At 39.1% G+C, this 23,405-nt stretch overlaps 1 protein-coding gene across 13 annotated transcripts in view; it reads right to left on the bottom strand.

The window, feature by feature from the left end:
- Nucleotides 1-23,405, bottom strand: part of Ssbp2 (single stranded DNA binding protein 2) — a 264,279-nt gene that overhangs the window by 165,888 nt on the left and 74,986 nt on the right. For all 13 annotated transcript variants that reach the window (XM_087896777.1, XM_087896778.1, XM_087896779.1 and 10 more), the window contains exons 2-3: nucleotides 15,648-15,720; nucleotides 960-1,021 (exon numbers count right to left, since the gene is read on the bottom strand). In XM_087896777.1, the coding sequence (XP_087752903.1) occupies nucleotides 960-1,021; nucleotides 15,648-15,720 (135 nt within the window). The remainder of the gene's footprint in view (nucleotides 1-959; nucleotides 1,022-15,647; nucleotides 15,721-23,405) is intronic.

Here is a 23,405-nt window from a genome sequence, read left to right as displayed (position 1 = left end):
CAGTTCAATAACTGATGATCACTGTATCAAGAAACAGGTTCTTATGAATATGCTCTTCCATCTGAAGAAAAGACAAATTTGTTTCAGTACCTGATTATTTTCAACTTACTCCCTCCCTGTTGGACTCCTTGTTAGATGAGTGACTGTTATTTTAATGTATGACTAGCCTAGTGCTGACTACATCAATCCGATCACTATCTCCTGCTCCCAATGTTCCCAAGAGAAGTGAAGTGCACAGAACCAGGTGGCCAGCATACCAACTCCTGCTTACTAAGTCAGTCTCATGACACCTCTCAGCCCTCTTTACAGAAAACAATCTTAGGGCTAGTTAGTAGCGAAGAGTCAAGAAAAGCTATCCTCAGCTGCCACAGTGACACAACAAAGGAACTGCTATGGAATGAATTGTACCTTCTCCAAATTCAGACGGTGAAGTCCTGACTCCCTGTGTGATGGTATTTTGAGGTGGAGTCTCTGGAAAATAATTACATTTAGCTGACATCATGAGGGTAGGCCCCTCGTGATGAGATTAGTTCCCTTGTAAGAACAAATATAGATATCTTGCCTTCCCTCTCTCCCACCACCATGAAAGGCTATGCTGTCTATGAGCCACCAGGACAGCCCTTGTTAGTGCCAACCACTACGGCACCACTATCTGGGGATACTATACTCTGGAACCATGAGGAAATAAGCTTCAGCTATGGTATTTCTTAAAACAGTTCTCTGTATGAATATAATGAGCATATCTGAAATTCTACAAACCAACTCCACTTCCATTTGATTCAATAGTAATATCATGAAGTCAATACAGAAATGTTGGTCTTGAAGTTTTTTGTTTTCAAATGTTACCTTTTAGTTGACAGTTTTAGAAAATGAAAAACAAAAAAAAAGAGTAATGGGTCATAAAGAGCTTTTGGAATGCAGCATCAATCAAGAAAAAAATGAAATAAAAAGATACTTACCACCACCAAGAATGTAAGAATCCTGGAGGCTCCCCCAATGTGATGTTTTTTTCCCATCTTATCTAAAACAAATGTAAAAAAAATATTAAATACTTTCCTTGGAGTACCTATCCCCATACACATTACCAAGCAATGTTTTTCTCATTTAAAACACTAGAGTGATTTTTTATGTTCTTTATCATTTTTGTGCTATTCTTTGTTTGGATTTTTCCAAGTACTCCCTTTACATAGGATATGTAAGAAGATGCCACCATAATTGTCTTGAACTTGCTTTTCACCACTTCAGCAATAAGCATTTGGGTCTTGGTGCTCCATCGTTCTGTGATCAGAGAAATGGCTCAGTCATTGAAGGCATTTTCTGTGCAAATCTGGTGACCAAAGTTCAATTCTAGGCACCTACATAAAGGGAGTCGAAGGGAACTCCAGAGTTGTCCTTCTACTTTTAGATGCATGCCAGGCACATGCATTCCCTACACATGATAGGTGCATTTAGTGTGTTTTAATTATCACACACACACACATAAAAACATAAACAAATAAGCTGACACTAAGAATGTGTTTCCTACCTTAGTGATCCTTAATTGCCTTCCTGTCAAGTTCTCATAAATACAGAGACTCTCTGGGAGGAGAATGGAAGTAGGAAGAAGGGGAAAGAGCTGCTAACACCATTGGGGTTGCTCCACCAGCAGCAATTAGTGAGGCTAACAGCTGGTCCCACTCCACCTGTTTCTAACTTAAATAAACTGGTTTCTTCCTGACCCCTAAGATGCACAAAAACAACTGAACAAAATCTTTCCTCCAATAGTGGTATTTCAGGTCCATGAGGGTCCCCTGAGCTCCTAAACAATTGAGACCAGGAAGCTCATTCTTTCCTTGGAGGTAAAAAATTCAGCTATGAAAAATCTTTTACTCATGTTTTTATAAGTACAACCTCTTTGGTTTGATCATTCAGCCCTGATGACTGGTTATGGAGATGAATGATTCTATGTAAATATATAACTTCAACGTTCCTTCTATGCTTTTTTAAATAAACAGCTTTGCTATTTGCCTGTCATATTCTTTCTGTTGATATATTTAGTGTGTTCTAATTAGAATGTCTGGATCCTGACTGATATCACCACACCACAGCACTTCATGGAAGAATATTTAATATTATTATATTATATATATATATATTATATTATATTCTGGATTCCTTTTATTCAGAATGAAGCATAGACATTAGCAATGCGAACCAAGGAATAGGTAAGAATCTTCTTTGCCTGTTTTCTCATCTGTAAAATAAGCTAGTAATTACCTACATAAGAAGATTTTTGAGAGGATTAAACTTGTTAGTACATGAAATCACTTAAAACAGAGAGTACCAAAATAACTGTTAGCTGTCAAGTATTTGCTTTTACCCTAAAGACATTCTTATAAAAAGTTAATCTAGCATCATTGTCACCTATACCAAAATAGCCAACACTTACAGGTTCAGTTTTATACTAAATAAAATTAAACTTACTAATCAGAACAATGTAAAATACCTTTGTAAATATCATCTGTACAACCAGGGAAGAGAATAAAACTGTAACCAGGAAGATGAGGGAAGCAGAACCCAGCCTTGAGGAGCTTCCTCCCTGGGGACAGAAGTCAGCAGGTGATCACAGCAGCGCCTGCTCTTGGAGATAAGTGGACATCGGACTGGGGGAACTTTGGAGGGTGAGCTTTCAACCCAGTCTGCAGAGGGAAGGGAAGGCTGTCCAGAGCAGCTGCCCAGGTGCAGAGCGCTGGCAGCCATACCCGTCCCTGCATCTCCCCCAACCCTCCATAACACCAGGAAGAAGGGGCCATGCAGTGCACACAGGGAAAGTACTGTGAAAAGCATTCCGGGTGTCCTGCTTTGTTTCAATAGAAAGCTTCTGGAACAAGCTGGGTATTTGCAAACTTGATCTAGACGAAGGAACATATCTCTGGGAGAGGACTCTGCTGAGGAAGATTTCTCAGACTTTCCCATGCCATCACTCATTCTCCCTCCACTACCACATCAAGGGACCGTGACTCTGTTACTAAGCAAACTGCGGCAAAAACCTGTGACTCCTCCAAGAAGTAAAAAGGTAAAATATGACATTTCCAAAACTCTGAAAAGGAAGAATTCTAAACAAATGTTTGCAATCCTTCTGTTATAATTAAAGCTGTATTAGTGAAAAAAAGAAGCCAGGGAAGCCTGCTCTTCTCGGGGCTGAAGGAACGGAGAGAAGCACAGCTGGACTCTGCACTCAGCTCCACTGCCGACCTGAGCACCTGGGACAGACTCATGGTGTTTGGCCAGAGAGGAAGGCTGAATATTGGTGCTCTTTCCCAGCGATCTTCTGGCAGATGCTCAACTTCCTGGCCAGGTTCCAAATACAGATGTGCAGGGCACTGGAGTACTAGATGATTTAAGGTGTACCTCATTCAGACTGAAAATAGACAGGTGATTGTTTGGCACCACAATTTTGTTGGAGAACAAAATTGGATTTCTTTGTATTTTAATGGGAAGGGTTTATAATTCTGGTCTGGCATAGAGAGAAAATCTCTCAGTTTTGACAATTATAAAGCAATATAGAAGAAAAACTAAGTACGACACACATAAGAAAGTTCTTATATATGGGGAGGGCAAGAAAAAAAGCTGTAAGAGAAAACACCGAGAGATGAGACTAGGTGAGTAAGCAGGAGCCAGATCAAGGGAAGCTGAGACTCAACGTAAAACCTAAAATGTTGAAACTTCTAGGAGAAAACATGGGGAATACTCTTCAAGACATTGGGGCCAGCAACATGTTTCTGAAAAGGACTTCATAGCCACAGCTATGAGCCCCACATATCTGCAGACTGGGACCGCATGAAAACACAAGGAAACTAGCAGCTGAACAAACAGGCCATAGAAAGGGGAAAAGTCTGTCATCTGAATTTCATACTGGGGCTAACATACAGACTTTGCCAAAAAGAAAAAAGGAAAAAGGAGGAAATTAAATACCAGGGAACTAAAACTTCCAGTCAACAAATGAACAGTTTTTAAAGAAACACAGAAGGCCAATAACTATTTTTAAAGTGTTCAACATCTATAGTCACCAGGGAAATACAAATCAAAACTACTTCGAGACATCATCTCACCACAGTTGTAATGAAATCATCAAGTCCTCAAGAAAGCTCACAACAAATGTTGGAGAGGATGTAGGGGAAAGAAACCCTGCCCGCTGCTGGTTGGAGCACAAATTAATAAGCCATTACGGGTATCAGTTTGGAGGTTCCTCAAAAGGTTAAAAATTGAACTGCCATATGACCCAGTTATTCCACTCCTGGGAGTAAGCCCAAGTAACTATTTCTTTACACAGAGATATCTGCACATCTCTATTTACTATAGCAAGGCAATGGAACAAACAGACATCTATCCACGGATACATGGATAATAAAAATTTTGTACAAATAATAAATAAAATGAGGATTTCAATGTGAGAGTGTGGGGAGGGCATAGGAGGGACTCCACAGTGTGTAGCTATGAGGAACTGGGAGATGAAACGGAAAGGGGAGAGTAATATAATTCTATTTCAGCTAAAATAAATGTCAGATAAAAACAAAACTGATGATGATTCAGGTCTAAAGAAAATAAATAAAATCACAAACTTGCAAGAAAAAGGACTTAGACTGTATAATCTTAAACAAAGTACCCGAACTCAGAAAGAAAAAAATGGGTGCTCTCCCTCAGATGTAGCCTATAATGTAAACACCTGTAAGTGTGGGTATACCTTAACGTTTAGTATAAAGACACAGAAAGGGCACTCTCAGGTGATGTGAAGGGCTAGATTATACCAACGGACACATGCGTCACCACGGAAGATGATACAAAGCTAACAGTCTGTGTGGTATCAACGCTGCCTGCTTTGTACATAAAGGATAAGCACATAAAAGTGTAACTGAGCGCGTGAGAGCCGGGCTCCAACTGGAGCTTACTGGGATGTGCAGCCACTAGACTGGAGCACTTCCTAGTCTTAGTCTATCTAGTCCAGTATTCTAAGAACACGAGACAACTAATGTACTGCCGAAAAAACAAATGAAGTACGACAACAATCTTAAGAAAGCTAAATAAAAACTCGAGCAATCAGTGAAGTAAGGAAGATTAAATGTGAGCAATAAACACAAACACATCATAAAAATGAAGGCAGATTTTAATTTGAATTCTCCTAAGTAGTGACATTTAGAAAATGTGCATTTTTGTCTCCTTGTATCTGATCATTTCAGTCTCTCAGATCCTCTGGCTCATAAACACTAAGGAATATTACTTAATATTGAGGAGACATAAAACTGTGATGGCTATTAGCTATAATATAGTCCAAAACATTTTTGTTCTACTCTCAACTTCTTGCCATACCAGATCTTCATGGCTCGTGTCTTTACGAGAGGGCATAATATCATGAATGTGCCCCAAACACACTAATATTCTGAGCACTGGAATTAACCCTATCTTAGGAATAACAAGCTTTTCAAAATATTGTTCTTGTATTTCATGCCAGTTTACCTTGACTTTGCATAATATGCTCATGAAACAAAACAACCACTGTTATTAGTTAAAAGCAGAAAGTGAAATCACGTGAGGTCTCAGGGCCAGGAGTACCGGAGGTAGAAGTAGATTTAGTCGAGCCTGCCTGCACCCCAGTTACCCCCAGTGTCCTCCCTGAACTGTCAACCAACCAGAAGCTATTTCAGAGACGAGACTGTACTCAGAGAAGCCACCCGCATGTGTTACTGATACAGTTTTTATCAGAAGAAGTCAGAAGGCAATCTGGGTGTTTTAAAGCATCACACCTTATTATTCCTTAAAGAAACTCAAAATGGATCACACGTACCATTGCTCTCAGCCTGATAACGTTTTTTTACTAGAAAGTGACTATAGTTCATCTTTCCCATGTCAGATTACAGTTCTGTATCAGAAGCAGCTCACCTTCAGTCTACCAGACACACAAGCCTTCCCTTTACCATTACTGAATGAATAACACTGGAAGTCAGAATGATCCCACAGCAAGTGATCTGCTATTTCCAAACTGTCACTAGCTCATGCAGCGCTTACCTACGGAGAGAAAGAAATCCTCTCAAAGGGGCAAAAAAGACTGGGGAAACGGACATCAGAAATAACTTAGGGAATATCAACAGCAAATCTAATTGCAAATGTTGATACCTATACTCCCAGAACAGCATGAGGCCATTATAAAGAACAGGCCGTCTCTCCATGGAAAAGACATGCTCTACTAGTTAGCAAGTTGGAAGGAGAACAACATGTACAATAGGAAAATGTTCTGTTTGAAAGCAGGGGAGGGGAAGTATGCACAGTTAAATGAGTGTATATTAAATGCATCACACCAAATTTACAACTATCTTCTGGAAAGGGGTAATAAAAGATTTCCATTTTAAAATTACATTCATTTATGCATTTGTTACTTAGCTACTATATATTAATAACCAGTGGCATTGATAAATGGCCAGAACGTACCATGTCAGCCAACATTTGAGAAACAATTGTTCTAAATGGAATCTTCAACTCACTGAGTGCTCTGCTGTGGCCTCTGTGGTTGGTTTCTCTGCTCGGATAACATCTACGCCAACAAGTTCTCTGTCTTTCCAAGGTCTTCCTTCTTCTCTGTCCCAGCCCCACATATGCTTTCCTTCTCTGACACTTTGTCCTGTCTGAATACCATATCCCCTCTCTTCCTACCACATGACCAGCTAGAATCTCTATACAACTACAACTTCCAAGCAACCTCCAAACCTTTTCTTCTGCCGTATTTGAGCTCTGGGCACTGTCTGTGATTGTGCTCACTCTCATCACACAGTCTAGCATTTCAGCATTTCTACATAAGCTGAGAACCAAACAATGAATCGTGAACAAAATATACATTAATAGATGTATGGCTTATGGTGTAAGTATAAGGTACATCTCACACAACAATGCTCCTATGAATCATTTCATAAATATGGTCAGGTCAAGTTGGCTGGAGAGAGATCTTATTGTATATGATTAATTGAATATCCCATGAAAAATGGTATTGCTTTTGAAGGAAGTGTGTGTGTGTATGTGTGTAAAATTACAACCCATTTTTTATTTGAGGAAAATTAGAAAATAAATATTATCAATAAAGGAAACCTTTCAACCATGTGTAGTTATTGTTTTTATACCAGAGATTTTAAATTTGGGTCAATAACTGCATTATAGGATTAGTGAGCCTTTGAGAGTTGACAAAAAAAAAATGGCAATACGTATTTTCCTAAGGTAAGGGTCTGCAGTTTACTATTCATCAGGTTCTTAAGAGTCTCCCATTTAAAAAAATTAAGAACTATCTCTATCCCCATAACTTTACAAAATAAAAAATAAAAATTGTCAAGTGTATATAATATTTTATATCTCAGCCTCCTGCTGCTGGCTAGCTTTCTGTTGAGCTCTGCCTTCAGGACATGCTAGCAGGACATCAAGAGCAGGCAGGCCCGTGGCTCCAAAAGTGATAATTCTGGACATCAGCAACACCTATGCATAGGGATAGGTGTGGTATGGGGGTAGGGGAGTAGAGACAAGAGGTCAGTGTTAGGAAAAAATCCACAGTCAGTATTGTGAATTTCCGTGAAATTGTCCTTATTTCTCTGATACGGTTTCTGGCTAAGCCCAGAGTTCACATGACTACACTTGCTGACCCCCCAGGTCCCAAGTACTAGAACAGAGGCGGGCTCTGCTGAACCCAGCTTTTGATGTCAGTCAAAACCAGGGTATAAACTCTGGTCCCTGTATCATTGGCTGGTCCGTCTCCACAGCCTGCTAACTACACTTCTCCGAAGCTCTGGCATTGTCAGCATGGCATCTTACAGCAGACTGAAGCTGTACGTCTCTATCAGTGCACCAACAGGTCTCCAGCTCAGGGTCCCTAAACTCTTCTATTTTCATAAATTCTTTCAAACTTTTTGAAAGCGTAGCCTTTTTAAAAAATTTAACAACATAAAGAATAAAACCTGTTCTTGAGTGATATCAAGGGTATCCAATTCATTCACAAATAAGATGCCTGAGATTTCTAATCCAGATAGAATGTGCTGTTCCCTCTGATTTCTAAGGTATACGTATGTGCACACATTAAACTAAACGCATATAAATCCAAATGGAATAAAAATATTGAGAAGTGGAAACAAAGGAAATTTAACAGCAGGAAAATCTCTCTGTGCTCTGACGTGAATAAGCTGCAGCTGTGCCGTCTGGTCACACAAGGCTCCTGGATTTGAGTGACATCAGCTGAGCACTTCCCAGTTGTCCCTATCACAGTCAAACACTCCACAATCATATGGGACTGTTGGGAGCCTTACCAAACAATGCAAACCAGCAGTCATCCATGAGCAGTCTCAGATAGCTTGTTTTAGAAGGAAGGAACATGAAAAAATAATACACATACATACATACATATATGTAAAATTTTTCTTGGGGAAACTCCTCAATGGTTCTTGCTGGTTTGGGTTTTATTCTAAAGGTTATTAGGTGGTTATGAAAGGAAAGACTTTTTAGTATTCCATGAAACTAAAAATTTAAAAGTTACAAACGATATCTCGACAAGAAGTTCAGGATGTCTGGGAGAATTTTTTTTTTAAGGACAATTTAAAAACTGCAAAGATTCAGCAAGTCAGAAGGCAAACTGCAGTTCAAGAGAACAGCTGGTGGGAACTTCTCTGTGGCAAGAGAGAAACAAAACCCAGCCAGTATCAATTGGATCTAATCAGTGTCACTGTCCACAGAATCCTAAATCTTTTCCCACTATTCTCTGACCTTCTGCAAGAATCTCTCACCTTCAAGAGCAATGGGTTAATGGAACTTAGGAACTACACAGGGAACAGAACCTCGGACACAGAAAAGGACTGAGCTCATGGAGCAACACATTGTAAAACTCCGAAGAAACAAGAAAGCCCAGCAAGAGAGCTCGATGTTCCTCCACTGCGGTTCTCTGATAGCAGGGGAGCCTTGAGAGAGCCTATAACATTCGTCTCAGGGCTGGAGACATTTTACTACAAAGGGTACACCAAAAGTCAGATAACTATTGGCCCCTCAAGTGACAGGCACAAGACATATCCATGTACATATAAGACATATACTTGCTATTGTGCCTAAAAAGTACATAAAAATAAAAAAAAAGCTGAAACTCCAAAAATAGAAAAAAATTACTGGTCACAAGTGTAAAAAGCAACACTGTGGAGCATACATACCTTCCAGACACTATTCTATACAACGTATATGTACTGATCCAATGTACACCCCTGTGCAAATCTGTAGTATTATCATCTTCTTTCATAATTAGGAAAATCAGCTAAGATGTGGCGCATATTCAAACTCAAGACCTTTGGTTGAAAGGCACTTACAGATTTAAATTAAAGCTCAGGAAACTGACTAGCAAGTACAATTTCATTTCTTTATACAGGAGAAAGATGGACGGGAACTGTGAAGTCTACAGTGTTCAATAACTGGGCACTGAAAAAGCAATCCTTCATTAGATGTTGCAAAGTTACTATTTCAGGTCAACTTGTTGGCCAAGAAAAGAGGACAGCAAAGATAAAGTGTAAAAGGAAGGGGAAAATGTGTGATTCTACAGCAGCATTTCACTCCCCAACCCCACGGCAGGGTTTCTCTGTGAAGCCCTGGTTGTCTTAGAACTCACTCTGTAACCCACGTTGGTCACAAACTCCGAGATCTATCTTCCTTTGCCTTCTAAGTGCTGGTCTTAAAGGTGTGCATTACTATGCTTGACTAGTATTTTAACTCTTAACTATATATTTGTTAAGAACACCCAGTCTCATTTCCAAGCATATTATAAAAAATTCAAAAATCAACAGGAATTCTCTATATGTGGGAATAATATAACAAGAAAAACACAACTAGCAATGAGTACAAAGTATTAAAGCTGACTTAGAGTTGAAAAGTTTCTGAACACTCTCTTAAAGCTGAATTTTACTGATCATGAAGACAAAACAGAACAGGACTCTGTGCTAACACCATTCCTAAAGAGCATCTAAAGTCAGGAAGTAGAAAGCCACTCAAACTATATGTAGGTTTGGGGCAGTAAGTAAAATTTATCACATGCTACAAGTAACTCTGAACTTGTTAGTTCAACCAAGTTAGAGAATGGCTTGGCCATCACTGTTAGTCCAGAGTTTTCAGTTTCATTTAGAAAAAGAAATAAAGAATATAATCCTGAATCCTTGAACAAGTGGGTCTCTGAATCTATATCTCTTTCTTGTGCCTTTGGGGGGGGGTTCTTTTCCTTCTGTTTATTTTGTCCTATTCAAATTCCAGTGTGATAGTTGTTATCTTTTCTTACTCTATTTTATTTCATGTAAAAGGAAAGTAAGAGGAGCTGGTCTAATATAATTATGGTCTTCACTCTTCCAACCAACAACAAAGCCATCGGGAGCAGTCGATTGCTCACAGTTAAGTCAGGAGCACTATTTTAAAAGATTAAGCCCAGGGCGCTGGAGAGATGGCTGAGTGGTTAAGAGCATTGCCTGTTCTTCCAAAGGTCCTGAGTTCAATTCCCGGCAACCACATGGCGGCTCACACACAACCATCTGTAATGAAGTCTGGTGCCCTCTTCGGGCCTGCAGACATACACACAGACAGGATATTGTATACATAATAAATAAATAAATAAATAAATAAATAAATATTTTTTTAAAAAAAGATTAAGCCCACATAAGTAACTGGACTGGTGAGAGAAACGCCTTGCTTGTCCAAATGCCACTGGACGTACTGAGTGCCCTTCCCGCAGTTTCAGCTGTAACAGTCACCCCAAGTAAATGTAAGAAATGGTCCAGCACAGTAATCTTGACTCCAAAGAACTTACTAACATTATGGTCATTTATAACCTCACTGATACTGAAGGAGAACTTAAGGAAGAAATTGCTTGCACTCCCACCAGCAATGCAGAAGTGTTCCCTTTACCCCATAACGTCTCCAGTATAAGTTGTTATCAGTGTTTTTGATCTTGGCCATTCTTACAGGTGTTAAGATGGAATCTCAGAATTGTTTTGCTTTGCATTTCTCTGATGGCTAAGGATGTTGAACATTTCCTTAAGTGTCTTTCGACCATTTTAGATTCTTCTGTTGAGTTCTCTGTTTATGTCTGTACTCCATTTTTATTGGATTATTTGTTCTTTTGATGACCAATTTCTTGTGTTCTTTGTATAATTTGGAGATCATCCTTCCATCTGATGTGGGGTTGGTGAAGTTTTTTCCCATTCTGTAGTCTGTCATTTTGTCTTGTTGATCATGTCCTTTGCTTTACAGAAGCTTTTCAGTTTCAGGAGGTCCCATTTATTAATTGTTTCTCTCAGAGTCTGTGCTACTAGGGTTGTATTTAGTAAGTGGTCTCCTGTGCCAATGCTTTCAAGTTTACTTCTCACTTTCTCTTCTATGAGGTTCAGTGTGGCTGGCTTTACGTTGAGGTCTTTGATCCATTTGGACTTGAGTTTTGTGCATGATGATAGATATGGGTATATTTTCATTCATCTACAGTTATTATATCCAGTTATGCCAGCACCATTTGCTGAATATGCCTTCCTTTTTCCATTTTATATTTCTTGCTTCAAAATCAGGTGTTTGAAGCTGTGTAGATTAATATCTAAGTCTTCGATTCAGTTCCATTGTTCCCCCTGTGCAATACCAGACTGCTTTCAGTACTGTAGCTCTGTAGTAGAGTTTGACATCAGGGATTGTGATGTCTCCAGAAGTGCCCCTCAACCGACGCATGGATAGGAAAATGTGATATATTTACACAATGGAATACTACACAGCAGAAAAAAATAACAACAGCTTGAAATTTGCAGGCAATTGGATGGAGCTAGAAAACATCATTTTGAGTGCGGTAATCCAGACCCAGAAAGACAAATATCATATATATTCACTTATCTCACTCATAAGTAGCTTTTAGACATAAAGCAAAAACAAAAACAAAAACAAAACAGCCTATAATTCAAAATCCCAGAGAACCTAGATAACACTGAGAACCCTAAGAAAGGCATACATAGATCTAATCTACATGGGAAATAGAAAAATACAAGATCTCCTGATTAAATTGGGAGTATGGGGACCTTGGGGTAGGGTTGAAGCGGGGAGGGGAGAGGCAGGGACGGGAGCAGAGAAAAATGTATAACTCAATTAAATCCATTAAAAAAGAAGCTAAAAAAAAAAGTCATTCTACAGAGAGCGCCCTCTAGCTCTGCGTGTGTAGGGTGGAGAGCTCTAAACACCACATTCATGCTTTTCTCTCCTCTCTCTCCTGTCTACAGTCAGGGGACAAGGTAACATGGATATCGAAGAATAGGCTTAACGATGCTGTTCTTTTACTGTAAACTTCCATAGGCTCTATCATTGAAAAGGTAGTGTAAAATTTCCTATTGAAGTACACAATGGTCTTCCTGTACAGGCCTCTGCAGGCTGCACTGACGTCTTAACGACAGAGAACCCTGAGAAAGCCTTACTAGTGAATGGTGACACCCAAGTCTATTGGGTACATACGAGAACAGTTTAGGCACAGAAACACAGCATTGCCCAGAAGATAGAGCCATGTGGTACATACAGCAAGCACAAGCACTTAGATATTGCAGACACTTACAATGCAAGGGAATAAAAAGTTAGGCACTGAAACACAACCAACTGCAACTATCAAACTCTAGCATGTACTCAGCCAAGTGATATCATAAGCACACCCAAAGCTTTCATTTGTAAATTCAGAACACTAAAGATTATGTATTTTCTATATTTTTAAATAAGTATAAATATATAAACATAATGTTTTCATATGTAAAGATTGAAAACTAGGGAGAACCCCTCTGACATTCTCCCTCCCTCCCCGCTGCTCTGATGGTGCACATGCACTTAGGCCGTGCTATCATGTGCTCTGATCATATCCTCCACCCCACCCATCTAGCAGTCTTCTTCCTTACCCAGTCTCCCTTCTGCTCCCATGGTGTGTGTGTGTATGTGCACACACACACACACACACACACACGGGCACTTTTATGTATACTAACTCTAGGATCGTCAAATGAAAGAAAACAGCAATACCTTTCTCGAATTGGTTTATTTTACTCAATATGATCTCAAGTTGTACCCATTTTTCTAGAAAATAGCAAAATTATATTTTTCTAGCTGAATAACACTTCACTGTGCATATTACCCTATTTTATTTATTTACCCTTCTATTTGTAGACACCTAAACAAATAGTTATAAAAAACATGGATGTAGAGTGTATCTGTGATACACTGACTTAGAGTCCTATAGGTATAGACCCAGAGAAAATGTGCAATGTGTCATATGTATTTAGTTCTGTGAGAAACTTCCATAGTGATCTCCATAGTGATGGGAAATTTCCATAGTTCCTTTTTACCCACATCCTCACTAAAATTGGTCTTTAGCTGCTACAGGGTGAGATGGCGTTTCTGGGTAGTCCTAACACGCATTTCCCTGATTACTAAGCATGAGACAGTTTTTCTGATTATTAGTCATCTGTGCTTCATCTCACTAGCTCATTTATTGCTAGAGGTGTTTGGGAATCTTTTGGAGTTGAATATTTTTGAGCTCATATGCTCTCGATGTTAATCCTTTGGGAGATGTCACTAGGAAAGCTCTCTTCTGTTTGTAGGGTGTCTCCTCACTTGAATGTTTGCCATACAGCAGCTCTCTCATTTCATGCAATCCCATTAGACAGCTCTTGGGTTTTATTTCCTGAGTTGTGGAGTTTTACAGAAATTCATATTCTATGTTATGACTGAATTGTTTTCCTGATACTTCCTAGGCAACAGTGTTTCAAGTCTCATAGTAAGGTCTCTGATACATCTACAACTGATTTTTGCATAGAGTAGGAGGAATTTAGTTTCATTTCCCTTTGTATGGATCATACTTACAGTACCATTTTTGGAAACGTGTTTGTTCTTCAATGCATGTTTTTTACATGGTTGTAAAACCATGTAACTTTAGGAGTTTAATTTCTGGGTGCTCCACTGCATGAATCTGCATGTCTGCTTTGATGCCAACACTATGTTGTGCTGTTATCACAAACCTGTAGCGCAACTTGAAATTGGGCGCTTTACTATCTCTAGCACTGTTCTTTTTTTCTCAAGACTCTAACCTGGAGTTTGACATGCTCGTGTGACTTTTAGCATTCCTTCTTATTTCTGTGAAGAATTTTGTTATATATTGATGGAGACTGCATTGTTTCTGTAGATCATTCTTAGTAATATGGCCATGTTTTATTATACTGATACTGACAATCCTTGAACATGGAAAATGTTTCCTTCAATTTCCTTATTTGGTATTTATGGTGGTTTTAATCAGAATGGCCTCCAAGGGGTCATATGTTTGAATGTCTGATCTGTGTGTTAATGTACGCACTTGTTTGAGAGCAAAGGAATCAAAAGTAAGCTATCCCTCATGTGAAGCAACACAGAAGGGGCTTCCTGAATACATAGCAAGTGTAGACCAATGACCATGGACAATTTGAATTTTAATTCCGTAACTCATTAACTTGATACTGTTCTGATTAATAAACAGCAGTAATATGATGTGTCATGCAAATTTCTTAAAAGAATTTGAAATCACAAATTTGGTACTTGATGTGCCTACTACGTAACAAAATTCAACATCCTAATTATCCTTATAATAATGCAGATTAGAGAAGAAAAATAGAGTTGTAGTGTAAGAAAGCTCAGATTCAGAGCTGGAAAAAGCAAAAGAGGAGCAGACACTTGCCTGTAATTCCAGCACTCGGGAGGCTGAGGCAAGTATGATGGCAAGTTTGAGATCAGCGTGTTTCCAACAAGAAAATCACACCAGAACAGTGACGGAGGAGAGGGAGAATGTCAAGAGTTCGAAAAGATTTTCAAAAATATTTTGAAACACCCAACTCTTATTCACGTAAAATAAAAACCAACAAATTGACATTATCAAAACTTGTAAACAAATGCTAGCATGAGGGACTGTTGGAAACAGGCCCCGGAAGGAAGGTTAAGATGTGTCCACACGTGTCCACATGCAAGCACGCACAGGTGCACTAGCACTAATGAGCACCTGGCATTTGTGCATCACTCAGTGGACAACTCAGAAGTCTGTTCTCTTCTTCAATAACATCGTCCTGGGGACCAAACTCAGGTCATCAGGCATGCTGACAAGAGCTTTTACCCAAAGAGCCAGCCCACTGGCCCCCAACTACATCTTCTCAAGACAAAGCTTCTCTGTGGTCTGAACTCTGATGAGCAGGCTAGGCTGGCTGGTGTATGTGCCTGTCTTCACCTCTGGGAACAGAAATGCACACCACCACAGTCAGACTTTGCTGTGTGTATATGCTTGAGATTAGATTAACTGAACCGTCTTCTCAGGCCTAGTGAAAGCTTCTAAAGCAAATTTGCTTTCTTGGTTATTATTGCCATATTGAGATAACTTTCTAAGGGAATAAATAGCTAGAAAGTTTACTACACTGTTACTGAGTTCCACAGAAAAGGTGTCTTGAAATAATAAAAACACTTACATAACAATCTACAAAGATTATATTATGTAAAATGCTACCTGAGCACTTACTATTTAACAACTTTAAAATCATCATTCTGTATATTTCTCATTCATTTACATAGCAAACGTAATGCAGAAAACATATAAAACATACCTCTGATAAAAATGTTTGGGCCGATTTCTGAGCTCCTACATGGAGCAGATATTCATATACGTAGAGCGCTAACCTGGAAAACAGACAAGACATTCACTGAGAGGAGGACTTTAACGTGTTTAACCACATCAATCTACATCAAAGACATTTATACACTAATAGTGACAGAAAATAAAACTTTGGCCACACCCTTTCAATGAGAATGTGTCTATATTCAGGAAGAAATTAATTATACTAATGTGTTAGGTTTTAGAGAAAAAAAACTATATATTTTTCTTACATCATCTCACTTATTCAGACATTCTCTTTGTTATACTTAATATAATCAAAAATTAATAATTCCTAAATCCCATTTTAAGGTAAATCCCATTTTCTTTCATTAGTAAGATAAATGAATTGATTGAATTTTATTACCTTTGACCTTTTTGGTGGACAATATTATTAACCCACTTATGTATACACCCAGCTAAAAATGTGTTTAGTGTCAATGTTAACACTTGTTTAAAAGTTTCTACCTTCTACTTAATCTTTAGACTTAATTATTAGACCAATCAATATTCTAGTTTATAAGACATTCAAATCCACAGATAATTTCAGTATTATGCAAACCTCAAAGTTAATATATCAGTCATTTGGAGACTTACAGTTTAAAGGTTAAAACAAAATTATATATAAATTTATTATTCAAATACATAATGTGGAGTGTGTCATATACATTTACATTGCTCTCCTTATCTTATGGGTTCAGGATTTTTAAACTGTACCATGCGGTTCAATTTCAGTTGAGCTGTTAAGATGTTATTCACAAACTCAATGAATTTGACGCAGTATTTTAATGATATCTTGGACAGATGCCCAGATATCTCACAACAGTTCAGCTTCCACTGCAGTATATTTACCAATATTGAACCAGGTTTACCGTAAATAATGCAATGTAACAATAACCACAATTCAGTATGGCTACACCACTTTTCCTGCCAAGTGAGTTTTGATTATTAAAGATTGATGGCATTTTGCAAAAGTGATAATGTTCTTCATTCCCATGAAAATACACCAAGCATCTGTCACAAAAAAAAAAATCCTAAGCAAATTAAGATGCTCTGTCCATTTAATTACTTCTCCATTTAAAATCAACAGATATTTTACTGAGGACCACTAAGTGCCGCTGAGTAGACATTCACACAGTGACTGTACGGCAGTGGCAGCGAGTGTAGAGTGAGGTGAGAAGCATGGATCTCCTCCAGTGGGGTGGCACTCTTAGGTCGCTGCTTCGCTCCCTTCCCACCCAGCGTGCCTGATGGCCATGGCAGCTTCTTTCCAATGCTGCAGCTCACAGAGGAAGTATGGCTCACCCTGCGCACACCACAGGAACTACAGGCATTGCAATGCGCTTGTGGTTTAAACAAACATTCCTGCCAGTGACTCTGAACACACACTGAACACACAGCCTGCACATGCGGCCTCTTCAGGAGCCACACTATCTTATGGTTCACTGACTATGATGGCAAATCTTACTTTGAAAAGGGAAAAACAGATTATCTCTCGGGATAGATGTGACTTGCAAAGCCAGGGTCTAACACCTACCAGTAACCACTAGACAGGAAGTGGGGCCTGTGTCAGAGGCTGAAAGCCTCTATCAAGTTTGAAGAATTTGAGAAACAGAAGGAAGCAGAGGAACGATGGTGGGCTTGTGGAGAAAGAGGCACTGGTAACAGACAGGCCCAACTGTATCTCCAAATCAGTTGAAGTTTCTCACAAAGTTCTATCCTTTATACTGACCATGTTCAAAGTTAAATTTGCCTTACCCATCTGCTTGCATGGTTCTTTGTTAAAAAAAATAATCATTAAAAAAGTTTGACTTTCAGTTCCCTGAATCTGTCAAATAGAAGAATATGTTCCTTCCATTACTGACAGATTAATTTCTATGAAAATTTTGGCTAGCTAATTCAGCATTAAATACAGTCATTCTACTTCTCAAGAGCTCCTCACAACAACAGCGCTGAAAACACTAAAATAAGAATGACTGGAAGTTCTAGTTTTAGGGCTATCATTGCTGTGACGAAACCATGATCAAAGCAACTGGGGGATGAGAGGGTTTGTTCAGCTCACACTTCCATAGCACCGCTCATCACTGAAGGAAGTCAGGGCAGGAACTCAAACGGGCAAGAAACCTGAAGGCAGGAGCTGATGCAGAGACCATGGAGGAGTGCCGCTTACTGGCTTGCTCCTCATGGCTTGCTCAACCTGTTTTCCTACAGAATCCAGGACCACCAGCCCAGGGATGTCACTACCCACAATGACCTGGGCCCTCCCCCATTAATTACTATAAGAAAATGCCCTATAGCTGGATCTTATGGAGATATTTTTTTTCAATTGAAGTTTCCTCTTTTCAGATGACTTTAGCCTGTGTCAAGCTAACATAAAACTAGCCAGGATAATTCTAGAAGAATTATTTTCTAGAATCTTTCTAGAAGAAAGATTATGCAAAAAAAAAGATACTGCTGTCTGAATACAAATATTCCAAGAACTAAAGAGAGGCATTTCTCTATCTGTGCAGGTAACTCACAACACATGCAGGTAAAATTATCAAACATAAGAGCAACAAGAAATACTTAATTGGGATCCAGTTATTATCAAATGGGGTGATTTTAAAAATACTGAATTTACTAATATTTGAAAGGCATAAACTTTTGAACTAACAGTTTCTTTCTGCGTATGGTCTTTCAGAAATTTAAGTACTTTTCATAACATACAAAATGGGTATTTAATCTTGTAGCTTATCATTTAAATATATCTATAAATCACAGTTTTGTGGTAAAAGGCCACTGTAGCAGGTAGACACTACTTTGATGAATACAAAGCCTATCAAAGAGTGTCATGAATCAAATATCTTTCTCTTTCACTTCATTTTAAGTCAGTGACAACAAATGATCTTGTTTCCATTTTGCTGCATTCTTTTATTTAGCAAGGAAAAAATATTCAAATAAAGTCTGAAATTTCCAGAATCGCTATGTGTAATTCGTACACTATTTTAGTTATGCATTACACAGTTAATAACTAGGTAGAAGCCATAAAGAACTAAAGCTTCAAAAAAAAAAAGCTGCCCCTAATCTTAGACAACTGAACTACCATGATCATGCTGTGTTTAGCTTCATTCAGTAGTTTAAGAATATGTACCCAGCAAGTACATGTGAATGAATGACTCTCTTAGATCAGGCGTCGATGCGGCACGTAAGGAATCGTTGGGTTTCATCCTCTCCAGGCATTCATGGGCAGAAATGTAAGATTTTCTCCTAGGCACTAATTCTAGCACAGCATCTCCTCAGAACATTAAGAAAGCAAGTTGGCACTAACCAAGAAAACTTCCATCCTACTGACTAGTTTTGCTAGTACTAGAGAAGGTGCTATTCAAGGCAGTAGAAGAAAAATCACTAGTCTAACCCAGCTGGCAACTCTTTGAACTAAAATAATGACCCACATGGCAAGACATGCACAAATGGTATGGAGGCCATCAACTACTTTCTGAGTGGTCTTAAGGTCCACTCCACCTGAGAAATCCCATGTTTCATACTGTAACTTTGTCCAAGACCTCCTAGTTTGGGAGGCATACAGGTCCCAGGGATGAATGTACTAATATTTCTCCTCTAAATGGGCACAGCATTAAATTGCCCTGTGAATTTTTACCTCTCAACCCACACTCCAACAGAAGTATTTCTTTGTGTAACAGACACTGGTTAGTGTGGAAACTCACAACTTAAATTACAAAACACACATGTCAGTGACACCTCAGCTTCAAATGGGACATCTGCATCACATCCCCCACAAGGCTCAGGGACCACTCGAGAAGAGGGAACAGAAAAACTAAAAGAACCAGGAACTAGGGAAAACCAGAATGAAACAATGTCTTCTAGGCATGACAGAAGTGCCTCATGGTGGTGCATGCCTTTAAACCCAGCATTCGGGAACAGCTAGTTCCAGGACAGACTCCAACCCTGTCTCAAAAAACCAGAAAAAGGAAAAAAGGAAGGAAGGAAGGAAGGAAGGAAGGAAGGAAGGAAGGAAGGAAGGAAGGAAGGAAGGAAGAAAAGAAGAAATGCTTCACTCAAGAACTCACAGCATGGTGGCTCCTATACAAGACCCAGCCAGCCAGCATTCTCACAAGCCCCCATCCCTGAGGGTCCATGGATAGTTGATGAATTCTGGGGAAAGAATAATTTTCTTTTAGGGTGTGGCCCTTGGTAGGTCAATCACATTCCATCAGATGGCTCTAAATTCATGAGTATATGGGTAGCTCAAAGTGAAGCTGATGGGTTGATTACAGAGAGAGAGAGAGAGAAAGAGAGGGGAAGAAAGGGAGAAAACACAAAGTTGAGAGAGAGGTAGAGGTAGATATTTGGGAGGTATTGGGAGGAGTAGATGGGCCAAATACCACTAAAATACATAGAATAAAATTCTCTGCATTAATAAAAAATATTTTTAATATTTGTTTTCAGTAAGATAAAGTACAGTTCCTCACTGCTAACATTATGGAAGTAACACCGTCACATTAGTTCCAAATAACTACATAAAAAGACAATTAAAAATTTAATTGGTTTATTACTGTGCAGTATATTTCATGTGGGTTTTTTACTGTTATTTTAATTTTATAAAAATCTTCAAAAGGAACTAACAACTTCCCTCTTTCTTATTCCCTTTTAACAGGAAATAAAGCAAGATTAGGGAATCTCAAAGGACAGTAGACTGTTTCGTGAAGGACATTCTATGAAAACCATAAGTAGGGCTGGAGAGACGACTCAGTGGTTAATAGTACAAGCTGATCTTCCAGAGGACCCTAATACCCACATAGCAGCTCACAACTATCTGTAACTCCAGAGGATCCAACATTCTCAAACCATACAGACATGCATGCAGGAAAAACACCAATACACATAAAATAAAAATAAATAAATCATTTTTTATTTTAAATTCGTAAGTACTCAATATTTTAGTGTGTGTGTGTGTGTGTGTGTGTGTGTTGGGGGGTGTTCAAGACAGGGGTTCTCTGTAGCGTGGAGCCTGTCCTGGAACTAGCTCTTGTAGAACAGGCTGGCCTTGAACTCAGAGATCTGCCTGCCTCTGCCTGCCTCTGCCTTCCACGTGCTAGAATTAAAGGTGTGCGCCACCACCACCTGGCATCTATAGTTTATATTTAAAAACAACAACAACAACAAAAAACCCTCACTTCCCATGCTTAGACCTTAAAGCCTAGTATCAATGACCAGAAAAGCATTAAAGAATAGATTCTCTTATGAAAACAGTAAAAACTGATTGAGGCCTCACATTTTCTCTTCAAAAGGGATCCTATACATCCACTTCACATAAGACTTGGACACACTAGGGAAGGCCTTCCTTAAGCACTCCCTGGCCCCCTTAAATGACTAATTAGGACTGATTCTTTGAGAGTTCAGCAAATTGTTCCTGAGACATCATCTCTGACTCTTACTGTTTCAATTCTGCTTTGTGTCTTCAGTCCTTGCTCATTCCTGAATGACGGCTTCCAGGTTCCAGACACTAAATCTTCAAAGAACGCTGCAAAGGGTACCAACTTTTGACCATCATGATCTCCTCTTTCTGCCAAGAACTGCTGAATCACCTCAAGCAAGGCCACACATCCCATCTTCCTTATAATCACAAAGAGGGACCCACCCAGCCCTTTCATTATTGCCTATTCTGCTTCAAAGCAGCCAAGAGTGGACATCCATACCACAAAGATCTGGGTTACAGATCCCAGAGAGAGGAAATTTATGACAGTAATACATAATTTACATTTTTTATTTTAATTGTTACGTGTCTTTCAAATACAAGTGAGATAGAGACAAGACAATTCTCTTCCTAACCCACTACATTAACCCAGTATTGACCAGTGACACAGATCAGTGTCCAAATGTAACTCCTGGGTGATAAAACGCCAGCAGTTTGTCAGATTACAGTCAGCTACAGAGTCTCAAGAAGCATTTGGCAGCCACTAAAAGGCTACTCTAGGGTCTGAAAGCAGTTATTAGCAGAGGAACTAGATCAGTCTGATCAAATGTTTACTAGCACTTGCAACCTGGTGTTAAGGAGGTGTGAAAAGTTAGAAATCTGTTTCTAACATTGTCTTTTCAAACTTCCTCATTATTAACAGTTGGACTAAGAAACAGACTTGGAGTGTCAAAGCTGTGAAACCACACAATAATGCTAACACCAAGCTTCTTTTAAGTCATACTAAAAATGTCTGTTTCTCCATATCCTCAAGATCAGTTGGCACAAAAAAGGACACAAATGAAAGACTTGTCTTTTACTGGATAGATGAGGAGTGAGGCACGCACGGACATGCCCACACACACATGCATGCACACATGTACACACACACACACACACACACACACAAAGCATTACTTTGTTGTTGTTTCATGTTCGGAGTAGAGGCAAACAATAAATGACTGGATATACCCAGAAACAGAAAACACTTGCCTCCTGCAACCAGGCAAGTTAAAAACTAAATGTTTAATACCAGCTTTGGAAAACTGCAAAGAGCAAAAATACAACAATAAGAATTTTTACAGAACTAATCAACAGTTGTGAAAATACAATCACTCAGAATTTAAATAAAACTCCATCCACAGTCACCAAGATGGCTCCCACAGTAGAGGGATTGCTGCCCAACACTGATGATCTGAGTTCAACCCCTGAGATTCACCTGAATGACCAAGAGAACCAACTCCTGCAAGTTGTCCTCCTCTGACCTCCACATGTGTATTGTGCAGTGTGCACATACGTATACACACAGGATTAAATAAATAAACATTTAAAAATTCCATCTACTTGTCAAGCTAAGTTCTATGTGCTAGGAACACTTGAGGCCACACTTGAAAACAACACTTGCTCTCATTCAGCCTGAAGATAATTCTCAGGCTCTTACTTGCTCTGGAATTTTGAAATCCACAAATGAAGTCAGGATCCATCTGCTGTGTGTGCTGTCTGCATAGAGCAGATTGTTATGCTCGTCCGGAGCACCAGTGGTAGCATCACTGGTCATAAAACCTTAGAAGCTTTTCTGTAGTTGACTTTGTTTTGGAATTTTAGTACCAAACTAGTATGTCACTGAACTTCCACTTCAGGGGAGTGAATGGAGCTGGATCTGCCTGCCCCCTGCTCCCCTGCTTTTTTAAGCTATGGCTTGTAACCCCAAGTGGAGTCACCTAACTGAATATGGCAGTAGAGAAATTTGGGGCTACAGACTTTGAACATACAATCACCAAAACGTCATTACAAATCAAACAAGCCGCTCACCAAAGCAGCTCCTGGCAGTGCTGGCCTTGCTGGATGTGCAGCCTCACTGCAGGCGTGGGTCTGAGCACATCCGCACTCTGTACTGTGCATTCCACCGCACCACGCAGGACACCAAGCAACGCTGCCTCAAACAACTCAACCCAGACTCCAGACTTTTCTGCTGTGAATGTGTTTCTAACATGCACACAGTTGTCCACTTTTTTAAAGAAATATATGGCTTGAATTATTAAAAAAAAAAGACTTTTCATCTTTTCTAGCATCATTCCTCATCATGTATGAAGCTAGGTTATCTTTGGATTTAGGTATATTAGAATGTTTGGTTTTAAGAACTGATATATTATTTACTTCCTTCTATTTCATTTAAAAGGTTAAATTTTGGTTTGGTACTATAGAATAACTTCCAATTTCTGAAACGCCCTAAATATACTTCTGCCATTTTGTACCAGT

This window comes from Myodes glareolus, chromosome 15 (genome assembly GCF_982192425.1).
Source record: "Myodes glareolus chromosome 15, mMyoGla1.1, whole genome shotgun sequence".
Taxonomy (NCBI): Eukaryota; Metazoa; Chordata; class Mammalia; order Rodentia; family Cricetidae; genus Myodes; species Myodes glareolus.
Note: the sequence above shows the minus strand (reverse complement) of the source record. Positions and strands in the feature narration are given on the sequence as shown.